Raw genomic sequence first — 23,905 nt, 5'->3', positions numbered from 1 at the left:
GCGTGTATAGTCACCCCCCAAAGGCCCATTCTGAGCCAGGAAAAACCCTGCTATATATATATATATATATATATATATGCTATTCAATAACACGAGAAATGTAAAGATGTGTGCAGCAGGCACTTTGTTTTGAAAGATATGTGTGGTCTGATTATTTAGCTATGAACAAGAAGACAGTGCATTTCTGAATCACGTTAGATTGCCATGCTAAATTTACATTTTTCCTGTCTCTTTTTCAGAGTACATCACAGCAGATTACACAGACAACAAGCTCCAGTATCCCAACGAGTGTACCAAGGTTCCATGATGAGGTTGGGTGGCAGACAGACTCCCCACAAGTCTCAGAGGCCACACAGACATACCTACCTCCAAAGGGGTCATCAGTCCACACACCGTTGGCCTGGGGTACACTAAGGGACAAGCAAAGGTACGCACACACACACACACACCTAAAAAATTGTCCAACTGCTGAAATCTGAGCAAGAATATCAGCATAATGTGATTTCATTACATGATTGCTGAGTTTAGCTTTTTGTATTGTAGCTTGTTGCTGTCTGTGATGCATAACAAAGAACATGCTGAACGTGATAAAGCAACAACCTCTACAGGACAGCTGGTCTATAAGGTGGCATTCCTCAAATCCCAAAAAAAACAGACACAACATAGTGAGTTACAAATTATTTTATTTTTTAAACCCAAAAGCACAATCTATTTTTAAACCTTTAAAGTGATAAATACCTATTTAAATTTATCTTCAAAGTCTTTGTAAACGTTTCCAAAAAACAGATGAGTGTGAAAAATGAGCAATAACCAAACATTATGAAATATATTTTTGTTCTTGAATTACTTTTTTACAGGATATGTCGGGGACTTGATGGCACTGCTGTTGGAGGTGTTTCAGGAACCAGAACCATTCATGGAGGTGCTGCAGAAAATACCTGGCTCTCAAAAAGAAGGAGGGGTGGCTCGACACATGTCCAGGTGTAGTCCAGGGGCAGGCCAAAGCCAACATACTGTCCAGTCAGGTCAGGAAACTCGAGGCGATTCCTCAGGTCGACACACGACAGGATAACCACTATGCAGTTGTGTCCCCAAGTATCTCCAGCACAGGCTCACAAAGCTGCGATGAGCTGCCAAGTGTCTGCACAACCTGTATGGAGACAATATAGTTGGATGTAAAAATGTTACTTCTCATTGTATATTTACACGTATAGTTCTACACATTTAAATGTTTTTTTTAACCTTAGCTGAGAATAAAGAACTTTCAACAAATGATTGCCTCACTTGTTTACTTTTATTCCTCTGAAATAGTGAAACTGTTTGATTAGAATGAATTTGATTGAAGATGTAAATCATTATTTATAATGAACATACTCTTCTGCAGTTCTCCGTAATGTTCTCCTCTGAAGATGTTGTGGATGTTTTGAAGTGTATATGGGTTTAAACAGTCCTGGATGTTTTTGGTACAAGGAACAGGCAGCGGATTCATGCTCCTGATGAAAGAAGAAGATACTGATTAAAATGAAATAATGTTCAATAAGAAGGAAAATAATGACAGAGGAGGAAACATTATTGCATGAGATATTGATCCAACAGACACGTGATTATCACCTGGGCTTTTGTAGTCAAAGTAAGTCTATGATGTCATTGATACTTACCATTGCTCATTGAATTTTTAATCACATCAAGGAGGTGATATACAATGCAGAACAAGGTGAGTCGCTGCAATAAACAACGTACAGTACTAATGTTAATACAATAAAAATGTATTGTACAGAACACATTTGTGGCCAATAATTATATTGTAATCAAGCCAAACTTTGTGAAGCCACGAGTAAGATATATATTTTTGGATTGGGGAAAATATGCTGGTAGCTCCAGTCAGTGAAATTGGAAGAGGCTAAAGTATTTTTCAACACAATAACAGTGAGAGTTTTTCTGATAAAAAGACTTGATACAAACATAAGGTGTGTGTTACTGTTGCTATGTTCTTGTTGTAAGTTATCATGGTATCCTGCAGCACACGGGCTCTGCTTTGGTAAGCATTTAGCTGCAGTTTCCACACTTAGCATATACATAAACAACGCAATGAAGCTACCCGATAAGCATATATTACACACATATTACATCTGAAAAGGCTGCAAAATAAATACCTACAACACTGTAACGCTCATGCCTTCGTGGCAAAGGTTGTTGTGTTTGTTCCTCCTCTCTGTTGTCAGATTGGTGAAGTTGAAAACTGGCCATTGCTGTTTGCATACCGGTGTTTTTGCTCCCCTCTTGAAAGAAAAAAGTTCTCCATCCCAGTGCATCCAGATAGTCAATATGGGTTTATCTTTTCCTATAATAGGTGTGTCTACACCTAGAGCAGGTGTCCTTAAGGATATTCCAATGTCCAGATGTGTTTTATAGAGCACTCAAGGACCTCTTACTGTACCCCTCTTTATACTGCCCCCTTGTGGGTTAAGTTTAAGAAGGCAAGCATCCAGAAGCTCCAGGTTGCTAATGATTGTATGCGTGAAATGAAAACCAAGATGGGGCAGTGCAAGTGAAATGTTTTGTAATGTAGGAGTCAACACGTTCCAAACTCTGTTGAGAAATATGATGTACAAATTTATCTGTCGCCTGAATGATTCTCATAACTATATCTTTATGCTGTTGTCAAATCCTCATCTCAGTGCTGTACGATACCAGTCACCTATGTGGAAGCATTGGTATAATTGCCTTATACCTATTTTTTAACTTCTATGTGTGTTGTTGTATGTCTTGGACCTTGAGTCTTCCCAATAAAGCAATAATAATAATAATTTTCCTATAATAGGCGTGGCTACACCCAGAGCAAGTGTCCTTAAGGATATTCCAAAGTCCAGATGTGTTTTATAGAGCACTCAAGGACAACCTGCAAAGCTTACATCTCCCTGCAGGTTCAACTCTTTTGCAGTATGTGGTAGAGGTGAGCCCGAATTCAAAAAGGAATTCAGAAAAGGCACGAAAAATCTGATGGATACTGAAACACAAGTTTTCAGAGTAGGTGGTAAGAAGCCTCTATGAATAAACACAGATGTACCCCTGCAAGGTACAAAGTCTGTCTTCTACTGCCAGCATTGACCAACATATGTACAGTTAACATCATCCTGTACCTACGTGACTGTCAGTATGTGTTTGTGACTGGTTAGTTATAAAACCTCTGGATCGAGACAGAAGAAGAAGCAAACTTCTGAACCTTATCTTAGGTGAAAGAGCTCTGCTCCTACTCAGAGTAGTTTTGTTAGATAAGATTAACTTTATTGTCCAAGTGGGAAATTTGCTCTGATGCAGTAAAAAAATATCAAAGTACATTCGTTCATCAGTAAAACATGTCTGTAATGAAGATAATAAAACTAAACTCAGTTGGGACACTAGTCTGTTGCTTTTCACTGGATTCACTCAGGTGTGTCGGCCAGAACACCACTTCAGGCTTTATTCCAGAATATGAATAACAAGAATGCAGAATTGGTTGAATGGCTGTTTACTTTTCTTGTAGTGAAACAAAATACAGGCATCTCAGTGGCCATTCAATATGACAGAGTAATGGGTCTTGTTGTGGTTTTCAATAAGAAAAAGATTAGCAGAATATATACTTAAGGAACACAAATCGACCTATATAATAACATACAAACCACTATACAGTAATGTAATATGTAAATAAATAAAGGTAAGCTACATGTCTCTTTAACCTAAAGTATTAAACACAGAAAGGCTATCATAGGCTTAACAGTCATACAATCATTTCCCTATAAAAATACTACGATGCTTTTATTGTGAAGCACGGACATCAAACTTTCCTCCTCGTGCAGAGAGCAACACAGTGTTGCAATCTCAGTCACCCCTGGCGGCTTATTGGGAAAATGCGTATGTGTGACGTAGTGGGACAGGTGTGTTCTGGGTAGTGTAAACAAAAGTGTAGCGTTGGTAATCAGTCTGAGTCTACGCTGTGAACGTGATGGTAACGCAGTCCATTCTCCAGCTGAACGCTAGCAAGCAAAGTGCCTTTTATGGCCGTGAATGTGTACCATTGTGAAGTAATAAAGCCCGAGTTCATTGCTGCAACCATCGCTTCGCTGTTTAGTTCTTCGGCGCTGTTAACCCGGACCACTAGATGCAAGTTACCTGCTACAAGCCAAGTTATTAGCATGAGACCAGCTCGCTCCCAACTATGGTTGCTGTAAAGGTAACACTGGGGGCTCGTCCGGGATCAACAAGCAAGAATAAAAGTGAGAGAAAAAGAAAAGTTACGTTGGACGGTCGGTAGCAGAATGACGGCGCTTGGAGCTAGAGCTAAAGCTACTGCTAATGCTAGCGCTTGGACTAAGAGGCCTGTCGAGATGGAAACCCCAAACGTAAGCAAAAACCCGTTTTTAATGGATATAAGAGACCGGGTATATGGACCGGGTTAACCACATGAACGGCCGATATGCCGACAGCACTAACCCCTTCGCGGCTACCATGGAGCTAACGTTAGGCGCGGACGAAGCGACAGTTCATGGCCAGACGCCGTCGTTCAACCTAGCTCTGCCCCCACGCCACCGCCATCACAGTTGACTAACCCGTTCCTAACGCCCAACAATATAAAGCTGACGGTGAGTCCCCGTATTTCCATCAGCAAATATGTGACTGTTCAAAAAGTATGGCAGCCAGCCCAGTTGCAGCTTTACCTTACGGGTTAGAAAATAGCCCTGTTCAACCGTTTGCCCTACATGCCGCTAACCAGCTAGCTAATCCGTTCACCCCCGCTAAACTGCACGGCACAAAACCCTTTTGCCCCGGCCCACGCATTGTCCCCCCAGTTCACGTCAACACCATTTCCACCCCACATGCCACAGCCCGTGGAACGTTGTGGAGTTATAAGCTATGATGATAACTGTGCCCCACACCGTGACCCCTACCAGTACGGCCAGTCAGCTGTGAGAAGGGCCAAGTCGGCGCCACGTGTCGGGTCATCACACACAGCACCAGATGTTGAAATAATGGACACTAGTGACGATGAACATTACAGATATAAAGAGAGAATTCCAATATTAAAGCCAGGCCATTTTGACGGGACGGGCTCCTGGAAAGACTTTATTCACCGGTTTGAAAGCTGTGCAAAGGCAAACCATTGGTCAGAGGCGACAATGGCGGTTCAACTGAGATTCAGCCTGACTGGCGCGGCCGGAGCTATCGTCCATAAAAACCCCAGATCTGACTGTTGGAGTTACCGCCGGATTATGGCTGAAATAGAGACCGCCTACGGGCCGCGCTCTGAGCATGCAGCAGCCATTGGCATTGAACTGAGACAGAGGGTTAGGGGGCGGAACGAAGCCCCGCACCTCTTAAGGGATGATATCTACGAGAAAGTTTCCATGGTGTATGCTGACCGTACAGAGCGGGAGCAGGACGCCATCAGTGTTGAGGTCTTCACCAACGCCCTGGCCGACGCAGAGGTGGTGCAAAAACTACTGGAGCAACAGCCGCGCACCCTGGCGAGGGCATATGACATCACACACAGCTGCGAGACCACCAGGAGGGCCGCCAGAACAGTCACACAATTCATGCAGCCTGGCCAACGCAGTTTTGTCAATCAGAGAGCCAGGGCCGCCACGGTACGTGAGAATAACAGCATGCCAGCTTGTGTGGAGCCAGTGGGGGTAGCTGTTTGGTCTATCAACTCGCCAGAGAGGGCTCCAAGATATAATCAGCCGTGGCGCCAGAAGAAAGACACAAATGTCAAAATGCCTATGGGGGATATTCAATGCAACAACTGCTCCGGTCTAGGTCATATGCAGAGAAACTGCCCTTCCCTCTGTCGACCCAGGCAGCAAGCTCGGACAGTCAATAAGTACACAGCACCCGACACAGGTATAGTGGTCACCGGTACGGCAAGTCAGGAAGATGATATGTGTGTTAAAATATTGATATTTGGACTGGAAATGTGTGCTCTGCTCGACTCTGGTGCTCGGAGGAATGTGTTGCCCCTCCATCTTTTCAACTCCATTGTCACAGAGTTCAAACCCCCAATAGAGCCATCTGTCGCCCCTACAGGGCATCGGCCCCGGTGGTCTGGCAGTGCTAGGGGAGGTCAACCTACCAGTACAAGTAGGGAGCAGAGCTACCAGTGTTAACTTTATTATGGCTGACACAGCAGAGAGCACAGAGGTTATCCTGGGGCACCCTTTCCTACATCAGACAAGCGCCCATCTGGACTATGGACGCCGTGAGATAACACTCTTCGGAGAAAAGGTACCTCGCTTTAACCCAAGCCATCAGCCCTGGGTGCACATTGTCAGGGTGGCCCGCACAACAATGTTGGAGTCGGGGTGTGAGTATGTAGTCCCCGGCACCACCCGCCTCCGCCGTGCTGCTGACGGAGACCTGATGCTGACCCCAACCAAAGGTTTCATCGAAAGGCACCACGTTCTAGTGGCTCACATCATCGTACAGGCGCAGCGGTCCACGAACGTCCCCATCAGAGTCTTCAACCCTGGTGCCTTACCTGTCACGTTGAAGAGAGGCGCTGTCGCAGGGATCCTGCAGCCAGCCACGGTGTTGGGGAAGGTGGAGCCCCAACCACCCCTGGCCCAACCGGCCCCTGAACGTATTAACTCTGTCTCTGCTTCTTTACCCAGCCACCTGCAGGTCCTGTATAACGTGTGCTGTGCTAGTCTGCCCCAGGGTGACCACGAGAAGTTGGCCCATCTGCTACGGTCATACAGTGACATCTTCTCCACGGGGCCCACTGACCTTGGTCGTACTGGCCTCGTGCAGCATGACATCCTCACCACCCCTGGTCCGTGAAACAGCAACCGCGCAGGATGGCTAGAGACAAACAAACTGCAGCAGACCAGCAGGTGCAGCAGAGCCTGGACACTGGTGTGGCCCAACCCAGCAACAGCAGCTGGGCTGCACCAATCGTTATGGTGAGGAAGAAGGACCAGACGTCACGGCTATGTGTCGACTACAGACCCTTAAATGAGAGAACCATAAAGGATGCTTATCCACTGCCCCGCATCCAGGACACCTTAGACACACTGTCTGCTGCCAGGTACTTCAGCACGCTGGACTTAACATCAGGGTACTGGCAGGTGGAGATGACGCCGAGAGCCCGAAAAGACGCTGCTTTCTGCACCCGTAAGGGCCTGTTCGAATGGAATGTGATGCCCTTCGGACTATGCAATGTGCCGGCCACATTCCAGAGGCTCATGGACCGTGTCCTGGCCGGGCTATAGTGGGAGACCTGTTTGGTGTACCTCGATGACATCATTGTCCTGGGGCGAGACGGCACTGAAATGGTGGAGCGGCTCAGTCAAGTGTTTAACAGACTACGCGCAGCCAACCTGAAACTTAAACCTTCAAAGTGTTGCCTGTTCCGAGAGCAAGTGGCTTACAGTAAAAGTACTTCATAGTACCTGTGGATATAGTCTAAGAAGTGCTACGTCCAACCATATCAGAATCATTGTCTACTTATGGAAGAATTTATTTTTACAAGACATCAAAGTCAGAAAAAAAGACTCATTATAGTGATTTATTAGGGACTTTGACAATGGATTTCTCAAAAAGTACACAGTAAAAGTACTTCATAGTACCTGTGCATGTAGTCTAAGAAGTACTTAGTCCAACCATATCAGAATCATGGTGTACTTATGTAAGAAAATATATATAATTATTGTTATCTCCAAGAAAACTGTTTTTTTTTTAAATTGTGAACACCTTATTTTGAAAAACGGAAGTTACCGCAGACTCGCAGAATTATTCTCACACTAACTTACCCGACCTCCGAAGCTATTCCCTGTACAGTATTCTGTTTACTCCCGTTTCATACACGTGTATCTCATAGCCAGTTTTATGGTAAGACTTCGGCATTCATCACTTTTGCCTGGAAAAGGAGATTAATAACGGACTCGCTCTCTCTGTCTGTTACTCCTGCTCGCTCTGGAGTCCGGAGCATTTACCATAAAGATCAGAATACGTGGGCACTTCAAATTTAGGGGCGGCTCACTTCACCATGTAAACTCGAGGAGCGGCTGGCTTGACTGCAGTAGCATGTCGGGCTGTGATGTCGGCTAATTAGCATAACTAAAATACGCCGAACATCTAAGCTCTAAACTCCGGCTCCGCGGGAGTTAACAACTTTGTCTCAACATTAAAGAACACACAATGTCACATATAAGACTTCAGGTATGTACTCACTCTTTTCATTCACGCACAACCAACTTATGAAGTGATTACTCTGCACACTGATGGCTCATCTGTCATCGACTGATGCACACTGCTCATTACTACATGATGTAATTCACTATATGACCAGCAGGTGACCCCTCTCCCCTATTGAGCACAATATCATCACATTAAACTGAACAGGAATCAAACACTATTTAACATCAAGCAAAAACCTTAACATGTAACTTTTAAATAATAAAAAAAAAAATAATCATTAGATTTGGTAGCCTACATAGTTAATTACGAAAAAAATAAATATGTAATAATGATTGTTGTGACTTTGTCTGTTTAAAAGAAGAGAATTTATACTTTATTGATCCCGCGAGGGGAAATTCGTTTTTTACACTCTGTCTAGTAAACATGCTACACAAACATGAACTGAAATACACAAACAGGATCCTGTGGACATGCACTAATGGAGAGGTCTCAGAGTGAGGGGGCTGCCCACGGCGGGCGCTCCTGAGCTTGTGGGGGGGGGGGGGTTAGGTGCCTTGCTCAAGGGCACCTCGGCAGTGCTCAGGAAGTGGCCTGGCACCTCTCCAGCTACCAGACCAATTTCCGGACTTGGTCCGTGCCGGGACTTGAACCGGCGACCTTCCGATTCCCAACCCAAGTCCCTACAGACTGAGCTACTGCCGCCCACAAAAAGTTTGATTGTTAATTTGCTGATTAGAATTTGACTCAAGACCTGTTTGATTAACTTTGAATAAATTACTTAAAGGAAGACTGTGAGACATTTTACACATCAATATATCATAAATCCAGTATATCCTATGTAAATGTGTCTCTGAGTCATGACTGTCTGAAGAAGAACATACTCACTGATTATTTGGATGTTAGTAACAGTTTTTAAATCACGCTCATTCTGTGTCAATTTACACATTACAATTTGCAATGTAAAGCTACGAGCTAACTAAAGAGCGCTAACTTTAGCCTGCTAACACAACAATGCAGCTCGAGCAAAGGATAATTATATTTTACGCTTGCGCTTAATGGTGCTTTATTATGGTGTGTTCCATTTGATAACTCCTTTGTGCAAACGCGAGTGGAGAGGGGGGTTGGAGGTGTGTCTCTGGAGGAGAGCGGAGGCTTCAGCATGGAGGAGCTGTGGTCAAATAGCAGTTTGTTTTGGTTTCATGCTGGTGTTCAAGGGCGACATCTAATGGATCAAAAAGTCGCACATTATTCCTATAAAATAAATTTGACTGATGATATAATTTTGTCACCAGGAAATCTTATAGAAATTTCCATCACAATTTACAGAGAGGATGACGAGCCCAGGTCGAAGGGTCAGTGACAATTTGCAGTACATTTAATATTAATTACTTTTCCACATAATTGAAATAAGTCAGCCTGAATTTCCCCTGTGGCTGGTGTCTCCCCAGAGGCCACATATCAGTCATTTATCCCTCCCTGAGCTTGGCAGCTGCTGTGGCCCTCACTGCCCCTGCCCATCATTGTATTGTTCATTCAACAGGTGGAAACACCATTGAGAGACCGGCTGAAAGATGACCTACTTTGACGGACCTAAAGGTTGACAACATCGATTTTAATAGCCTTGTAAGATTGTTTATTCAGTCAATAAAAAGAGGAGGGTAAAATCCACTAAAGCAGGTTGTGACCTCTCCAAACCCCACTACACCCTTCTCCCTCAAAATCCCTCCCCTCCCCCTATTCCAATCTTTTAATTAATAGAAAAAAACTTAACCAGATTAGTGAATTGTGGTTTCATTTACTCAAGCATAATAGGCAATTATGATTATCAAATGGTCAGAAGTAACAGGACAATGCATAGAGTTCTGTCAAATAAGGTAACAAACTCATAGCCTTTACTGTGAGACATGGGACGATCATGCTTACTGTAGTGCGTAGACACCCCCCATTCTGAGCCAGGAAAAACACTGCTCCTCATAAATAATCTGATTTAATGATGTTTTTCTCAAACTGTGACAAGTGTAATACAAGTCGACAATAAAGAAATATAATTTATTCACACTATAAAAAGATAGGGGAACTCAAGATAACATGAAATACTTTTTAACTGCCTCACTGCCCCTGAAAAAAACAAAAAACTCACACACAGAAGAGACATTTAAGCCCAGTTGTCACACATTTCGGTGTCTGATCAACATGTATGGAAGAGCATTAAAAAATATAGGGGTCAAAGTTTGACCCCCTATATTTGACCGTCAAACGTCGGCTACGTTAAGTAACTGATTTTATTTGTTGAGGAATGGTTGTAAAGAGTATCGAAACTATAAAACTATAAAACTATAAAACCTGGTGAATCAAATGTTTTCGATTTCAGAGCAGTATAAAAAGCACAGCTGACACAGACAGCTTCAGAACTTTGGGAGGACTGATGTCTGGTGAGTCTGGAACCATTTCACTGAATACTTTTCTGCATAAATCTTCTTCCTAATTTATCAAAATTAACTTTAGCTGATCAAGTGTTACAATGTGACTAACTGTTCTTCATTAGTGACAGACTGAGGATACTGTGTGTTTTCATTGATTGGATTGAATTGTTTTCAAGTTATCTGCAAATATATTCAAATCATTTCTGTGAAACTAAAGTTAAATAAATGTTTTTTATTTTGGGTTTAAAAGCAGCAGAGAGCCATGGGAAAAGTCCGAACATGCTGACACTGAAGACACATGGACAAGAGCCTACAGGTAAACTTTCACTTGGACTTTTGGACAGATTGATTTATAAAAAAGGACATTTTGTGTCATGTGAAGTCGTCTCTCTGGTTAAATATTGACGGTACCTTGTGATTATAGATAATAAAACAAAAGCATGTCACTCATCATAAATCTGACATGTCTCTGTTATTTGCACACTGCAGAGGTTTTTGGAGGTTTTTTATATATAAATATATATATTTTTATATATATACAGTATATACACAGAGTTGTATGCATCTGGCCATTGGAGTTTGATTTCTTGATTGATTGTAAATTCCGCAAAAACGGAACATTAGATCAACAATTTCCCGAAGAAGAAATAATAAAGATATGGGACATACAGTGTCACGAAATTAAAATATCAAGTTATTCAATGTTATTCATATTCCAATGCTAAAGCAGTACATGACAGAAATGTGTTTTTAGAACTGTAACAGGAAGAAAATAGTTTCGGCTCCTGCTTCTGAGTTTCAACCAAAACTTTCTCTGGTATCTGAAAGGGGTGTGATGAGACACTAGCTCAGGAGACAAGACGAGACATGATAATGAGTTAATGAGACGAGATTATAACACCATTTCTAAGAAAACTTCGATGACTAAATATATGACAAAAAAATAGTATTTTAATTGTTTGAAGGTCACAAAATGCAAAATAATGCAGGACCATTTTGAAATGTTTGAACTATCATCTTGTAATGACTATCACTGCTTACATATTGTTCATCAAACTTTTCATCTAACAGGACATCACATTAAAATGATGCATTATTATAATGAATCAAATCCTCAATGTTCTTCACTTTATATTCTTTTCTACAATTCAAATTCCAATAATAATAAAAATAATACAAGCAGTAAGATAAGACTGAACTCTCTTTTAATTAGAAATTGAAAGAACAAACTGTATAATAAAAAGCTGAACTATTTCAAAAACAGTTTTTGTTCTCCTCCATGAAGGACATCAGCTTTACAAACAGTAAACAGAAATCTCCTATAGACAGCGGAATATCGAGTGGAACATTTCAAAACACAAAGCGTACTCCTTATAATATCTTATAATATAAGCTATGTGATTCATATTATGAATCCTTGCTGAGTTACCATGGTAACTTATGCTGGTGAACAAGTCTGCTCCGGACCAGGCTAACAGTCGAACTTAGTTTGGCCGTGTGTCAAAGAATGTCCGACGGGTAGAAACAGACTCCTAAAAAAACGTTCTGTCAGGTGAGTTTCAGTGCTCACGTCACTCATTATAATAATAAATAAGCCCATAAATTTGTGTCTCAGCTTAATTCAAAATCAATCATGAAAAAAAACCTTCATTATATTGCAAAAGTCACACATCTAATGTAACTACACGTGAGAAACTGTAAAAAAAAGGTATAAAGAATATGATTTTATAAAAACCTAATAAATAATTCTCATCCCACAAAGACCCACCCTACTCTGTCTCTGATTGGCTGGTAAAACAAGAGAGACAGGCAGACAGACCAACAGTGAGAGAGAGAAAAAGAGACAGAGAGAGAGAGAGAGAGACAAAGCGAGACAGAGAGAGAGACAGAGAAAGAGAGACAGACAGAGAGACAGAGAGTGAGAGACAGACAGAGAGAGAGAGAGACAGAGAGAGAGAAAGAGAGACAGAAAGAGAAAGCGAGACACAGAGAGAGAGAGAGAAAGCGAGACAGAGTGAGAGACAGAGAGAGAGAGAGAAAGCGAGACAGAGAAAGAGAGAGAGCGAGAGTGAGAGACAGAGAGTGAGAGACAGAGAGAAAGCGAGACAGAGAGAGAAAGCGAGACAGAGAGAGACAGAGAGAGAGAGAAAGAGACAGAGAGACAGAGAGAAAGCGAGACAGAGAGAGAGAGACAGAGAGAGAGAGAAAGCGAGATAGAGAGAGAGAGAGAGAAAGCGAGACAGAGAGAGAGAGAAAGAGAGAGAGAGGCCTATCTAAATGGAAATGGAAAATAAATAGATAGAGAGTGAATGAAAAAAATAAAACCACTATTCTTCCTGGTTTAAATGGCATCTCCTTTTATTTATTATTTTGAGAAACATTGTGACAATAAAGTTAACATTTCACTGTAACTACTTACCCCTGTGGAATTTACATTTTATTTTACACAAAAACGCACGTAAGTAAGTAAGGACTTATATCATTTTCAGCTGCACATCTGTTTTAAAGAGACAGTCTCTTGTTGGACACATTAATAATAATATATTACAACAATTACCTTAAAGTATGCACAGACTCTTTATAAATCAACCTCCATTCAGACACTGCTGTACCTTGCCATATAAATGCTGCTGTGCAGCTGTAACAGAGGTCAGCTCTATATTGGACAGGTGTCATTTTAATCTGTAAAGGTTTTATACTGTAGGGACCCCAAATGGACAGTCGCTCTGAGATTGGACAGTTTGTGGAGCAAAGGCTCATGGGAAGTTTAGTGTCCAGCTAAGAAATATGTGTTAATAACATTAAAGTCAATGTTCAGTAATGTGGTGGTAATTTTGCATGTTTAATCAGTTAATGATCGTTAAACCATGAGTGTGAGAACGGGTCAGGAGTTAGATCGTATAAGCAGCTATTGGATGATCCCCCTCGGGATGAATTACGTTTTTAAAGAATTCAATTAATTAATTATTATCTAGTATTAAGTCAAATGCACATGAACCTGAAACATGCATAACTTGCACATTTAGTCTGTCGACATTTTTCTACCATGCCATCTCCCTGGCTTATTATTATCTGCAGTTTTACCTTCCTTTTTTAGTAATACAATCTGCACATTTTTTTGAACAGCTCAATCAGCAGCGTTGGTTGAGCAGTTGTAAAAAAACGGCGCTCTAACTTTCCCCTATGCGTGACTCATTTGAGGGGAAAGCACATTTGATATGAATACAAACCTAATATTAAAATATACCCTAAGATAAGAGTAAGACAACCCCCCCCCATGCGTACTCGACCACCCAGATATCTCAACGTTCCTGATGTTATACGCATCTACCAGGTGAAACCTTCATGATGAAAATAGAAACAGAAAGTCGATGCCTCGTTTGAATCAAAGTAACCATACACACTGAAATATCAACACTTGTGAAAGTCAGTGAAAAGGTTGTTTAAAAGATATTCTAAAACACTGAATTGTCTTCCTGTTGGTACAGCAGATATCCATGGCACATTTAGCTCTAATTAAGCACTGTATTCTTTCCACTGAGAGCCTGCACTGACATTTAGCTGCAATACATTTTCTATCCATCTGCGGTCACGTGAGGCCCAAGCTGCAGGGGCCCCTGCGAGGGGTGGGGCCGTAAAAGCCCAGATTTGTTGGCCTCTGGCAAATTTAAATGCCACTCTTCCCTCAAACTACTCTTAATTGTTGGATATGAGTACTTTTCTTGTTGCATATGAGTTTGCCTATCTGATTGTAAACATGTAGCCTAGTAATATGTCATGATGATGGGGGGGCGGGGGGGTCTTTCGAAGTTCTGTAAAACTAAACAGATGGTATTTGATGTTTCCTCCAGGTTTGAAAGAACAGGAAGGCTAATTGAAAAGTGCGGCCATGTCACCATGTCTTCACATAACAAAGAAGAAGATCCAACAGGTACAATCCCTTTACAATACTTTTACATGTTCTATCATTCATTCAGCCTTTAGTTTTGTAATCCATGAACTATCTATGAGTCATTCAAGCCACATACAACAATTACCTCTAAGAATAACAACATTTAAATGTTAAAGAAAAATGATGCATCTCAGGTAAAAGTGTTTAGGAAGGGAAAATCCTTCCAAAGTCAAAAGCACAGTCACGATCCGGCTCACCACCCAGCCAACAGGACTGGGAATCTGTGAATATCTGGATCTGAGGACAATCTGGAATCCGTATTCCTCTGTGGAATGGACCGGGCTGTCCGATGATTTCCAGCCCGTCGCCAAAACCTGACCTAGAAATGAGGGCAGATCATTTCTCTCAGTTATCATTCTGTAATCAAATCAATGGCTACAGGCTACTATGAAAATAACAAGAGCTTAATATTTCAGTAAACCCGTAAGGCAAATCAAAATATCAGTTTAGTTGTACAACAATTCTTCTCAGGTATCAAAACTGTAAATACGTTAATAGACAAACTTTTATAAAAATAAATGTCTAATCCAAGTTACACAGAAACTGAGTTACATTAGTAACTATCATAAATAAAATGGCATAAATTGCATAGTGCAAGTTAACATTCATCAACATGAATTATTTCCCTACAGGACTTTAACTACAGCTATGTAACTTCGAGGCATTAAGACGTTTACGTGCTTAGGCCCCTTTAATCACTATAAACACATAAAACACAATTAAATTTAACAGATATGTCATCATTCATTTAACAAAAGACCATAGTCAGTAACAGTATGGAAAAGTAACATTTCCTTTTTATAACCAATAGACAAAATCATTGGCTTTTCCACAGACTGCATCACGCTAGCTTTATTGTGGCTGATGACCATATTAGCAGTTTAATACCACAATCTCACATTATCTTTGAACAGTTAGCACTTTAACATGGCCATACCCATTAGCGATAATTAGCATAAATGCTAACGACTTCGGCGCTCGCCAAACAGGCTACATAAACAACTCACCACTGAAGTGGAGTTCACTGCCTTAGCTACGAGATGACGGTGGATTCAGGCACAGCTCTCCTCAATATGGGCAATATCAATTTAGATATTTAAATGTTATTTCTCCTCTCACCAAGTGGGTAAATGCAGCTGCTCATGTCACAGCGGCAAAAGAGCGAACGCGGGAGTAAAAGAAGGCGTAGCCTGAGCGAAGGCTAGCTGTTAGCCGATTGGTCGGCTCACTGACTTATAGAGTTCACTGATTGGCTCACTTGCAAACTCATCAAATCACTCAAAGACAACAACAGAAATGTAACCCTTAGTAGTGACTTGATCAGACAGGCATAAAATAATTTCTAACTATCTTTCAATAACTTTATATCTTGAGTTACATCTCCACTACATATATGTTATTTTTAAAATAGAGGAATGTTTTTAAAATTAAAGTGTCATAGTTAAACGTGGGCTACACTTAGCAATATCATCAAGCAGGCGTCCTAAAGAAACATTGTTTTTTACCCAGCCATTCGTTCCACTCTATCACAATCAGGTGATCTCTTAGCAGGTCCTCGGTACGATTCCCCCTGAGTCTTCCGATGGTCTCCTTCTAGTCAACATTAACTTAAAGGTTTGTAAAATATGTTTTCAATACTGTTATTGGTGTGCAAAAAGAATACTTTCTATCGGTCATCTATGTAACATTTAATGGGGCGCACAAACATGGTGTGGATAATGCTTTTAGATGGTTAACAAACCAATTATAAATCACTGATAAAATATTAATTATATATCTAAAACAGATTTATAGATGCTTTGCAAAGTATCAATAAGGGATTATAATCTTTAGTTCCAACTTTATAATAACCATCCAAATAATGTTGATAGACGCTTTATAAATTATTTTCAAACCATGAACAAATATCTGGTCCATGTAACTCTGTAATGTTTATAGATGTTTTATAAACCATCTCTTAAAGGTTTATAAATCATTTGGTCATCATCAACAAACACTTTATAAAGTGTATGAAATGTTATAATATGTGCATCAATGAACTGTTAACATAACATAAATTATAGCATTACAAATCTTAGCAAAAATTAGCAAACATTATTAACTATCATTTCATTGTTTGTTAACAGCAAATAACTATTAACTCATGGTTAATTTACAATCTATTTACCTTTATTTACCCTTTATAGATTATGGTTATTATAAAGTGTTACCGAAATCTGAAAACCCAGCAGCAACAAGACATTGGATAAATGAAGTGCTGTCCTATTGCACTCCTGAAAAAATATGATAAATTAATTTAAAAAATATTATATAATTTAAGGAGAAAACCTGAAAAACTTTAATAAATTCTGGGGTCTGGACATAGAGAAAATAGAGAGCCATACTGGGAGAAGGGTGGGACATGGGAGGACAGGTGGGGGAATTTGTTGTTCTTTATATTTATATTGACAGAGGATTTGCTTGTAAAGTTTACATTTTTCTAATAAACAAATCTTTAAAAATAACTAAGAATAAAGGGTTTGACACTCAAAATGTTTAAATCAGTTTAAATGAGAATCAGAGATAGTTATTGTAACCTTTTGTAGTTTTTAAAAATGTTCGATACAAACATTTACATAACAGTCAGTTCTTTTTTTATTTCAGTGCTTAAAGAAAATAAAATCAGGATTTGCCAAAAATCGATATCGGCAGGTTAGCCCAGGTAAAAATTGGAATTGGACAAAGATATTGAATCAATGCATCCCTGGTTGGGACCTAGTGAAATTATACAGTACGGTTGTACATTTACAATTACTGTATATTACAGTTATAGACTTGACTTTGACTTGTAAAAGACTTGAGACTTGTATTAAGTGACTTGTGCCCATCTCTGGATATGACTTGCATAACTGCCAAAGCTACCCGTTTTTTTAGATAGATTTAAAAGATATATTCAATAATCAATATCAAATAGAGACCTAATGTTGTAAACCTATTCTCTTTCTCTTTGACAGTCCTTTTAAACTTTCTCTCACAACTTGGACTGGAGAGATTTTATCCCAACAAGCTCACTCTTCGGTCTCTCTTGGAGATCAACAGAAACAGTGTGTATGATGAAGCTGTTTCATCAGTGGAGGATATACCATGGTGTTTTCTCAGGAAACTATTTAAAATCAATGCAAAATGCAGGAACTGTACACAATTATCAAACACAGATGATGAGGAGGAGGAAAACACTGATGTCTTTGACTTTAATACTGCAGAGGACTCTGCAGACAATAAGGTGAACCTTCTTGACCTCATAGTAGCACTCTTTCTTTGTGCTGACAGCTTCTTGCAACAAGAAATGGTCCTCAAAATGTCAATGTGCCAGTTTTCTGTCCCACTAGTGTTGCCCCATGGCAACAATAATCAGTGTACCTTGATGGTCTGGGCTCTGAGAGACATTGTCAAAGAGTGGCGTCCACATGAATTGTCAAGTTCAAAAGGGTTTGTTGAAGACAACATTGTCCAGACAGAACTACCCTTCTTCTCCTTTGTGAGGCTTAAAAACTGCAGTTTATCCAAGTCCCAGTGTTTGAATCATATTCTCAGCCTTGACCAGTACAACAACAACATGTTCATACACAGAGATATGAAAGGAGGAGACCATGAAAGGAAGATTTCAAATGGCTTGGTAGAGGTCTGCTGGTACCTTCCATGTGGCAGAGAAAATCTTGACACATTTCCAAAACCAATTGCTGTCGCCAATCTGAGAGGAGACATTGGTCAGTCAATTACACAATTCAGTTTTCTTTTTCAAGTGTCGACTGCTACCTTTGTATTCCTGGACAAAGTTGAAGAAAACGAGCACAAGATTCTGACATGTCTTCAAGATGTGAGATCTAAACTGTTCTTGGTTGTAAACCGCAAGGCTGAGAAGGACATGATGACTGTCAAGAACACAGTCAAAGAATTAGAATTACCACAGAGCAGTGTGAAAATCAAAGACCCACATGTAAATCTGATTACGTTTTCAGAGAAACTAAGTATAACCATCAAAAAATCCATGACAAATACAATGAAAATCGAAAGCATGCTTGACAAGGCAGTTGACCTGGGACTGTCTGAGGATGAATGTACAAGTGAACACCAAAAGAAGGTGGCTGAGGAGATTGCGAAAGGAATTGGTTTGCGACCTATATCAGAGTACAAGAACAAAACACTTCCTTTGCAAGGTGTTAACTGGAAAAAGTTATCACAGTTGGAAATGGAAGAATGTAGGTTAAAAAATGCTGGTGATCTTAGACTGGAAGAATATAAATCTAAACTGCAAAAAGAAAAACAAGAGATCATCAAGAAGCTTGGCAAACAAAAACTATCCAAAGCTATGAATAGTTTCATTGAACAATCATCTGAACAGGACAAAGTGAAAAGAGATTTTTTCCTGAAGTGGATGAAACTTAAACTGAATGCACATTTGCAGCCTGACATGAAACTATCTTTACTACGTCAGAAATTGACAGACGAATGCAACAAAAAGGAGAAAGACGGCAAAGTGATTGCAGAACTGGATCAGGCTTTGCTGGAAAGCTCTTTGGGAATAGAGCATTACATGAGAGAGATGGGACTAATCTATGAGTTTTCCTCCCAGTCACAACACACTGATGATAAAATATCTCGACTCCCTGGTTTGGCTGCTGAAATGCTGTTGGATGGATATGCTTTAGAGCTTCTCGATGGAGATGCGTCTAACATCCCACAGAAGTGGGTGAAGGATGTGCTAATGGAGCTTCACAACAAGGTTGGAGAGAAGAGCAGACTGTTGGTGCTGACTGTGTTGGGTGTTCAAAGTACAGGGAAGTCAACACTCCTCAACACCATGTTTGGTGTGCAGTTTCCTGTCAGCAGTGGCAGATGCACAAGAGGAGCCTACATGCTCTTTCTCAGAGTAGGTGATGACATGCAAAGTGAGTTGAACTATGACTTTATAGTTCTCATTGACACAGAGGGTCTTAGGTCACCTTGTTTGGCACAACTAGAGGACAGTTGTGAGCATGACAACCAGCTGGCAACCTTTGTCATTGGTTTAAGTGATGTCACCATTATCAATGTTGCAATGGAGAACTCCACTGAAATGAAGGATTTTCTTCAAATTGCGACTCATGCATTCTTGAGGATGAAGCAAATTGGGAAAAAGCCAGTTTGTCATTTTGTGCACCAGAATGTGGGTGGAGTTTCTGCCCATGCAAAGAACACAACAGAGCGAAAACACCTCTTGGACCAACTCAATGAAATGACCAACATCGCAGCCGAAATGGAAAAACATCCTATCATACCATTCACAGATGTGCTGGACTATGACTTGGAAAAAAATAACTGGAATATCCCAGGACTGTGGCATGGCACCCCACCAATGGCACCAGTGAACACAGGTTACAGTGAAGCTGTGGCAGATTTCAAGAGAAATCTTCTGGAGACGGTAAAAAGAGACAAAAGTGAACATGTGCCACAGATCCCAGAGTTTCTGGAGTGGATCACAAGTCTCTGGAGAGCTGTTAAGTTTGAGAACTTCATCTTTAGTTTCAGAAACACTCTTGTTGCTCATGCCTATGACAACCTTTGCAAAGAGTTCAATCAGTGGGAATGGGAGTTCAGAAAAGAGGTTTTCCGCTGGAAAACAGAAACTGAAATGGAAATCCAAAATACTGAAAATGAGTCTGAGCTTCATCATTTGAATGAAATGGTCAAATCAAAAAAGTCAGAGGTATCTGACAAAATAAAAGAACAAAAACAAAAAATGGATCAGAAACTCCAGGAATACTTCAAGAGGAAAGGCCGACAGGTGAATCTGATAATGAAATACAAAACTGACTTTATCATCAGGATCGAGGGTCTTACAAATGAAATCCAACATTCAGCCAACAGTGACCTGGATTGTGCACTTGAATGTAAAAAAAGTTCAAAAGAGGCTGAAGACCTTCAGAGAAATCACAGAGAAGTGATTGAAGAGCAGGTTATGAAACTTTTGAGCGACTGCAAAAAACGCACACAGTCAGACAAGGAGCTGGAAGAAGAGTTTGAAAAAGTGTGGGCTGCTGTCACTGTAAACATATCTGGCCTAAAAGAACAAGATATATCTGCCAGAGTCCTTGACCAGTTGAGAAAACATTTTGTAAATCTTAATGTCAATGAGGAACTACAGAATATTGGAGACCTGAAAGAATTTGGGAAAGATCCATTTAAGGCCAAAACTGATCACATAAAAATGACAAAGACACAATTTGTAAATTTCTTTTTTAAGAAAGAAATAAAACGAGACTTACAGAGCCGTGCAGACAGTGTTATTGCATCTTGCAAACGTTTTGTTGAAGATACTGCAAAGACAGACAGAGATTACCATGATTCTTTCACAAAGGATCTTCTGGATAAAGTCAATGAATCCCTCAAGCAAAACTGCAAGAAATGCAAGCCCAAGTTTGCTATTGACCTGAAACTTCATCTTTGTGGATTTGCTTCAAGAGAGTTCCTTCACATGCACAGAAAATACTTGGCCCATAGGGATCCAAGAAATAAGCTGGATGCGAAAAAGAAACAGTACTTGACAGACTTCATAGATCTGTACAAAGAGAAAGATCACTGCCAACGCAAAGCAACTGATTATGTCAGCTTTTGTATCAAACCTGCTGTTGAGGAGTACATCAGTAGATCACTGGGAATTGACATTGTGGAGGAAATTTTGACAAGTTGCCATTCACCAGAGTACAGTTCACGCTCCTTTTTCCAGTACAACATTCAAAAGGAGTTGCTGCAAAAGGATGACTTTGAGAGTTTTGTCAAGTACATTACAAGGTATGAAATATTTGTTAAGGATTGGATATTTCAGCATGTCCTGCAAAAAATGTCAGAGGGCCAGACTCTGTGCAAACTGAAGATTAAAAGTCTGCAGGTCATAGTTGACAAAATCACAAAAGCATTAAAGCAGTCCACAAAACACAGTGATAGCACTCCGCTGCCAGACAACCAGGAAAGTATCCAAGAGCTCATCAACAACATGCGAACGTGTTTAAATAAAGACATCTCAATTTCTGTGGAAGATGAAAAAACCAGCCTGTTTCAGATCCAAAGCACATGCCATCAGTTTACAGACAGCCTGTTTAAATCATTACATGACTTAAAGGAAGAGCTGAAGGAGGAAATCTCAAACTCTGATGACATCTCTGAAACTCTGAAAAAACTCCCAACCAAACCACAAGATGAGCTCTTTAAGCAAGTGTTTGGCTGTGGAAAACAATGTCCTTTCTGTAAAGTTCCTTGTGAGGCTGGAGGCAAAGAACACAAGGAGCATCATGCAGCTGTGCATCGTCCTCAAGGTCTTGGCATGTACAGAAATCTAAACACACAGCAGTTGGTTGAAACACTGTGTACAACAGATGTCCACAGCGAAAAAACATTCAGAAACACAGACACTGAGGGGAAGTTCCATCCTTATAAAGACTATGCCACATACTATCCAGAGTGGCACATTCCTCCTGACCGCACCATCCAGGCTTCTGACTACTGGAAGTATGTCCTGGTAAAATACAATGACAGATTTGCTGAAGAATACAAAGCCAAGCCTGCTGTCGTTCCAGGGTCCTGGAGAAGCATCACAAAGGAACAAGCACTGAAAGGTTTAAAAGAAGCCTTCAACATAAAGTGAACATCGCACAACTCAGACAAATATCCTTAAACAAGAAACATTTACACACCTCCTGTTTTTTGGGTGCAAACAGAGGAAGTGGAGTGGCAGAATCATATGGCACTGAACACGTTAGGGCCTTCAGCAAAACAACTTGTTTCACATGTTTTCCTTACTAAGAGAAATGGAAGTCTTCAAAGAAAGACAGAAACTCGGCTTCAAATAATTGAAGTGTGAACACCTGATTTATATTTTTTATGTTTCTATGATATGATTTAGTTCATCTGATTGAAGCAGTTATGTTAAACTTTTGAACATGTCTTTTTTTGTGTTTTTAAATATAACAATCATTTTGTTTCGTACATTTTCTTTCAGCACTCTTACTACAGTGCATGAATAAGGCGATGGCTCTGATGTAAGTTTCAAAGGTCAAATCATGTCGTTTTTGTTGTTCTTTCAGTTACCTTTTGTGTTTAAGACTTTCTTTTCTTTTCAAAGATAATGTCAGAAGGTGTGTACAATGTGAGGTCGGTATGAGTGACAAGCTGACCATGACAGATGATGAACATGAAAACAGAGAGCATGTTGTTGTTTTTATATTTTGGAAGAATTCTGAGTTGTTTTTTAATCTCTCTTTATGTTCATGTTTTATTTTTTATGCCATTTTAACAAGTGTGCACAATAATGATGATGGCAATGATGATAATGTTCTTCAAGACCACGTACAACATGTGTTTTCTTTTGTTTGTTTTGATGAGAAATTAAACAGTTTGTTGTTTTTTATGTTGTTGTGTGGCTCTGTGTATTATAACTGGTACACAGTAAAGATGATGAAATGATGATTTACTATACGGAGACCATGTGGGGGAACAAGAGATGATCTGCAGAGTATGTGTCTGAATGGTTCATTCATTGAATCACATTTAGAGTTTTGATTGTCCTGATTAAATAATGTGTCACAAGAAAACTAAACATGTTGGATACAGTCAGAAAATAAGAAACGTTGATGTCACTGACTTGAAGTGCTGACTAACATTGTTCGTTGTGTATTTCTGACATAAATCTTCTTCTTGTGTTTTTAGTTATATTTTGGCCTTGTTGTTTTAATGTTTTTGCTCAGTCATAGAGCTACAGTATAGTGATGCTGATGTAGTGGATGATGACGTTCTCGTACAATAACAGTTTGAAACAGATGTTTAAAAAATATAATCACAAGTTTGAATGTTTTTACTTTTCTATTTGTATTCGTCATAGGAAAAAACAACATGTTAATCTTTTGATGTGTTTTTGATTTAGTCAGTGAATATGTGATTTTAATCTTCCTGAATTTGATATTGATGTTTAAAAGTTGTCTGAAGAGGCCGATAGCAGCAAAAGTGAGGCCAAATCTTGTTATTTCAGACAGACGATGAGTTCAGCAAGCTGGACGTGATATTTACATGTTCTTAATTCTGTTTTTGATGTTTTTGATGGAAAATGTTTTTTTTCTCTTAATTCTATATGACAAGTGATAAATATGATATACTGTATGTATAATAAATGTGAAAATGGGCCTAAAGCCACAAATGTTGAGTTAAATTGTGATTAAAGATTTCAATTGAAATTATTTTTTTCTTCAGTCTTCTTTTGTTCAGGCTGTAAATAATAGCTGTCAACAATCACTCTTTCCAGCTGTTAGTCAGAACTATTAATAATCTGTGTGACTGAAATATGGGATAA

The 23,905-nt window shown here is 40.0% G+C and overlaps 1 protein-coding gene and 1 long non-coding RNA gene across 8 annotated transcripts in view; one reads left to right on the top strand and one right to left on the bottom strand.

Moving 5' to 3' along the window:
* LOC132979196 (up-regulator of cell proliferation-like) overlaps positions 1–23,792 on the top strand; it is a 79,857-nt gene extending 56,065 nt beyond the window's left edge. For 2 of the 7 annotated variants that reach the window (XM_061045553.1, XM_061044918.1), the window contains one exon: positions 17,541–23,792. In XM_061045553.1, the coding sequence (XP_060901536.1) occupies positions 17,541–22,207 (4,667 nt within the window). In that variant the 3' untranslated portion in view covers positions 22,208–23,792. The other 5 variants (XM_061045168.1, XM_061045087.1, XM_061045260.1 and 2 more) reach the window with 5 other exon arrangements.
* LOC132982693 (uncharacterized) lies at positions 667–8,332 on the bottom strand. The gene is made up of 3 exons (XR_009674776.1): positions 8,206–8,332; positions 1,375–1,512; positions 667–1,150 (listed from the first exon to the last, which is right to left on the bottom strand). It is a non-coding gene; the product is annotated as an uncharacterized LOC132982693 (long non-coding RNA).
* Positions 23,793–23,905: the final 113 nt, after the last annotated feature.

This window comes from Labrus mixtus, chromosome 1 (genome assembly GCF_963584025.1).
Source record: "Labrus mixtus chromosome 1, fLabMix1.1, whole genome shotgun sequence".
Classification (NCBI taxonomy): Eukaryota; Metazoa; Chordata; class Actinopteri; order Labriformes; family Labridae; genus Labrus; species Labrus mixtus.
This window is presented reverse-complemented; position numbering and strand designations above follow the sequence as displayed.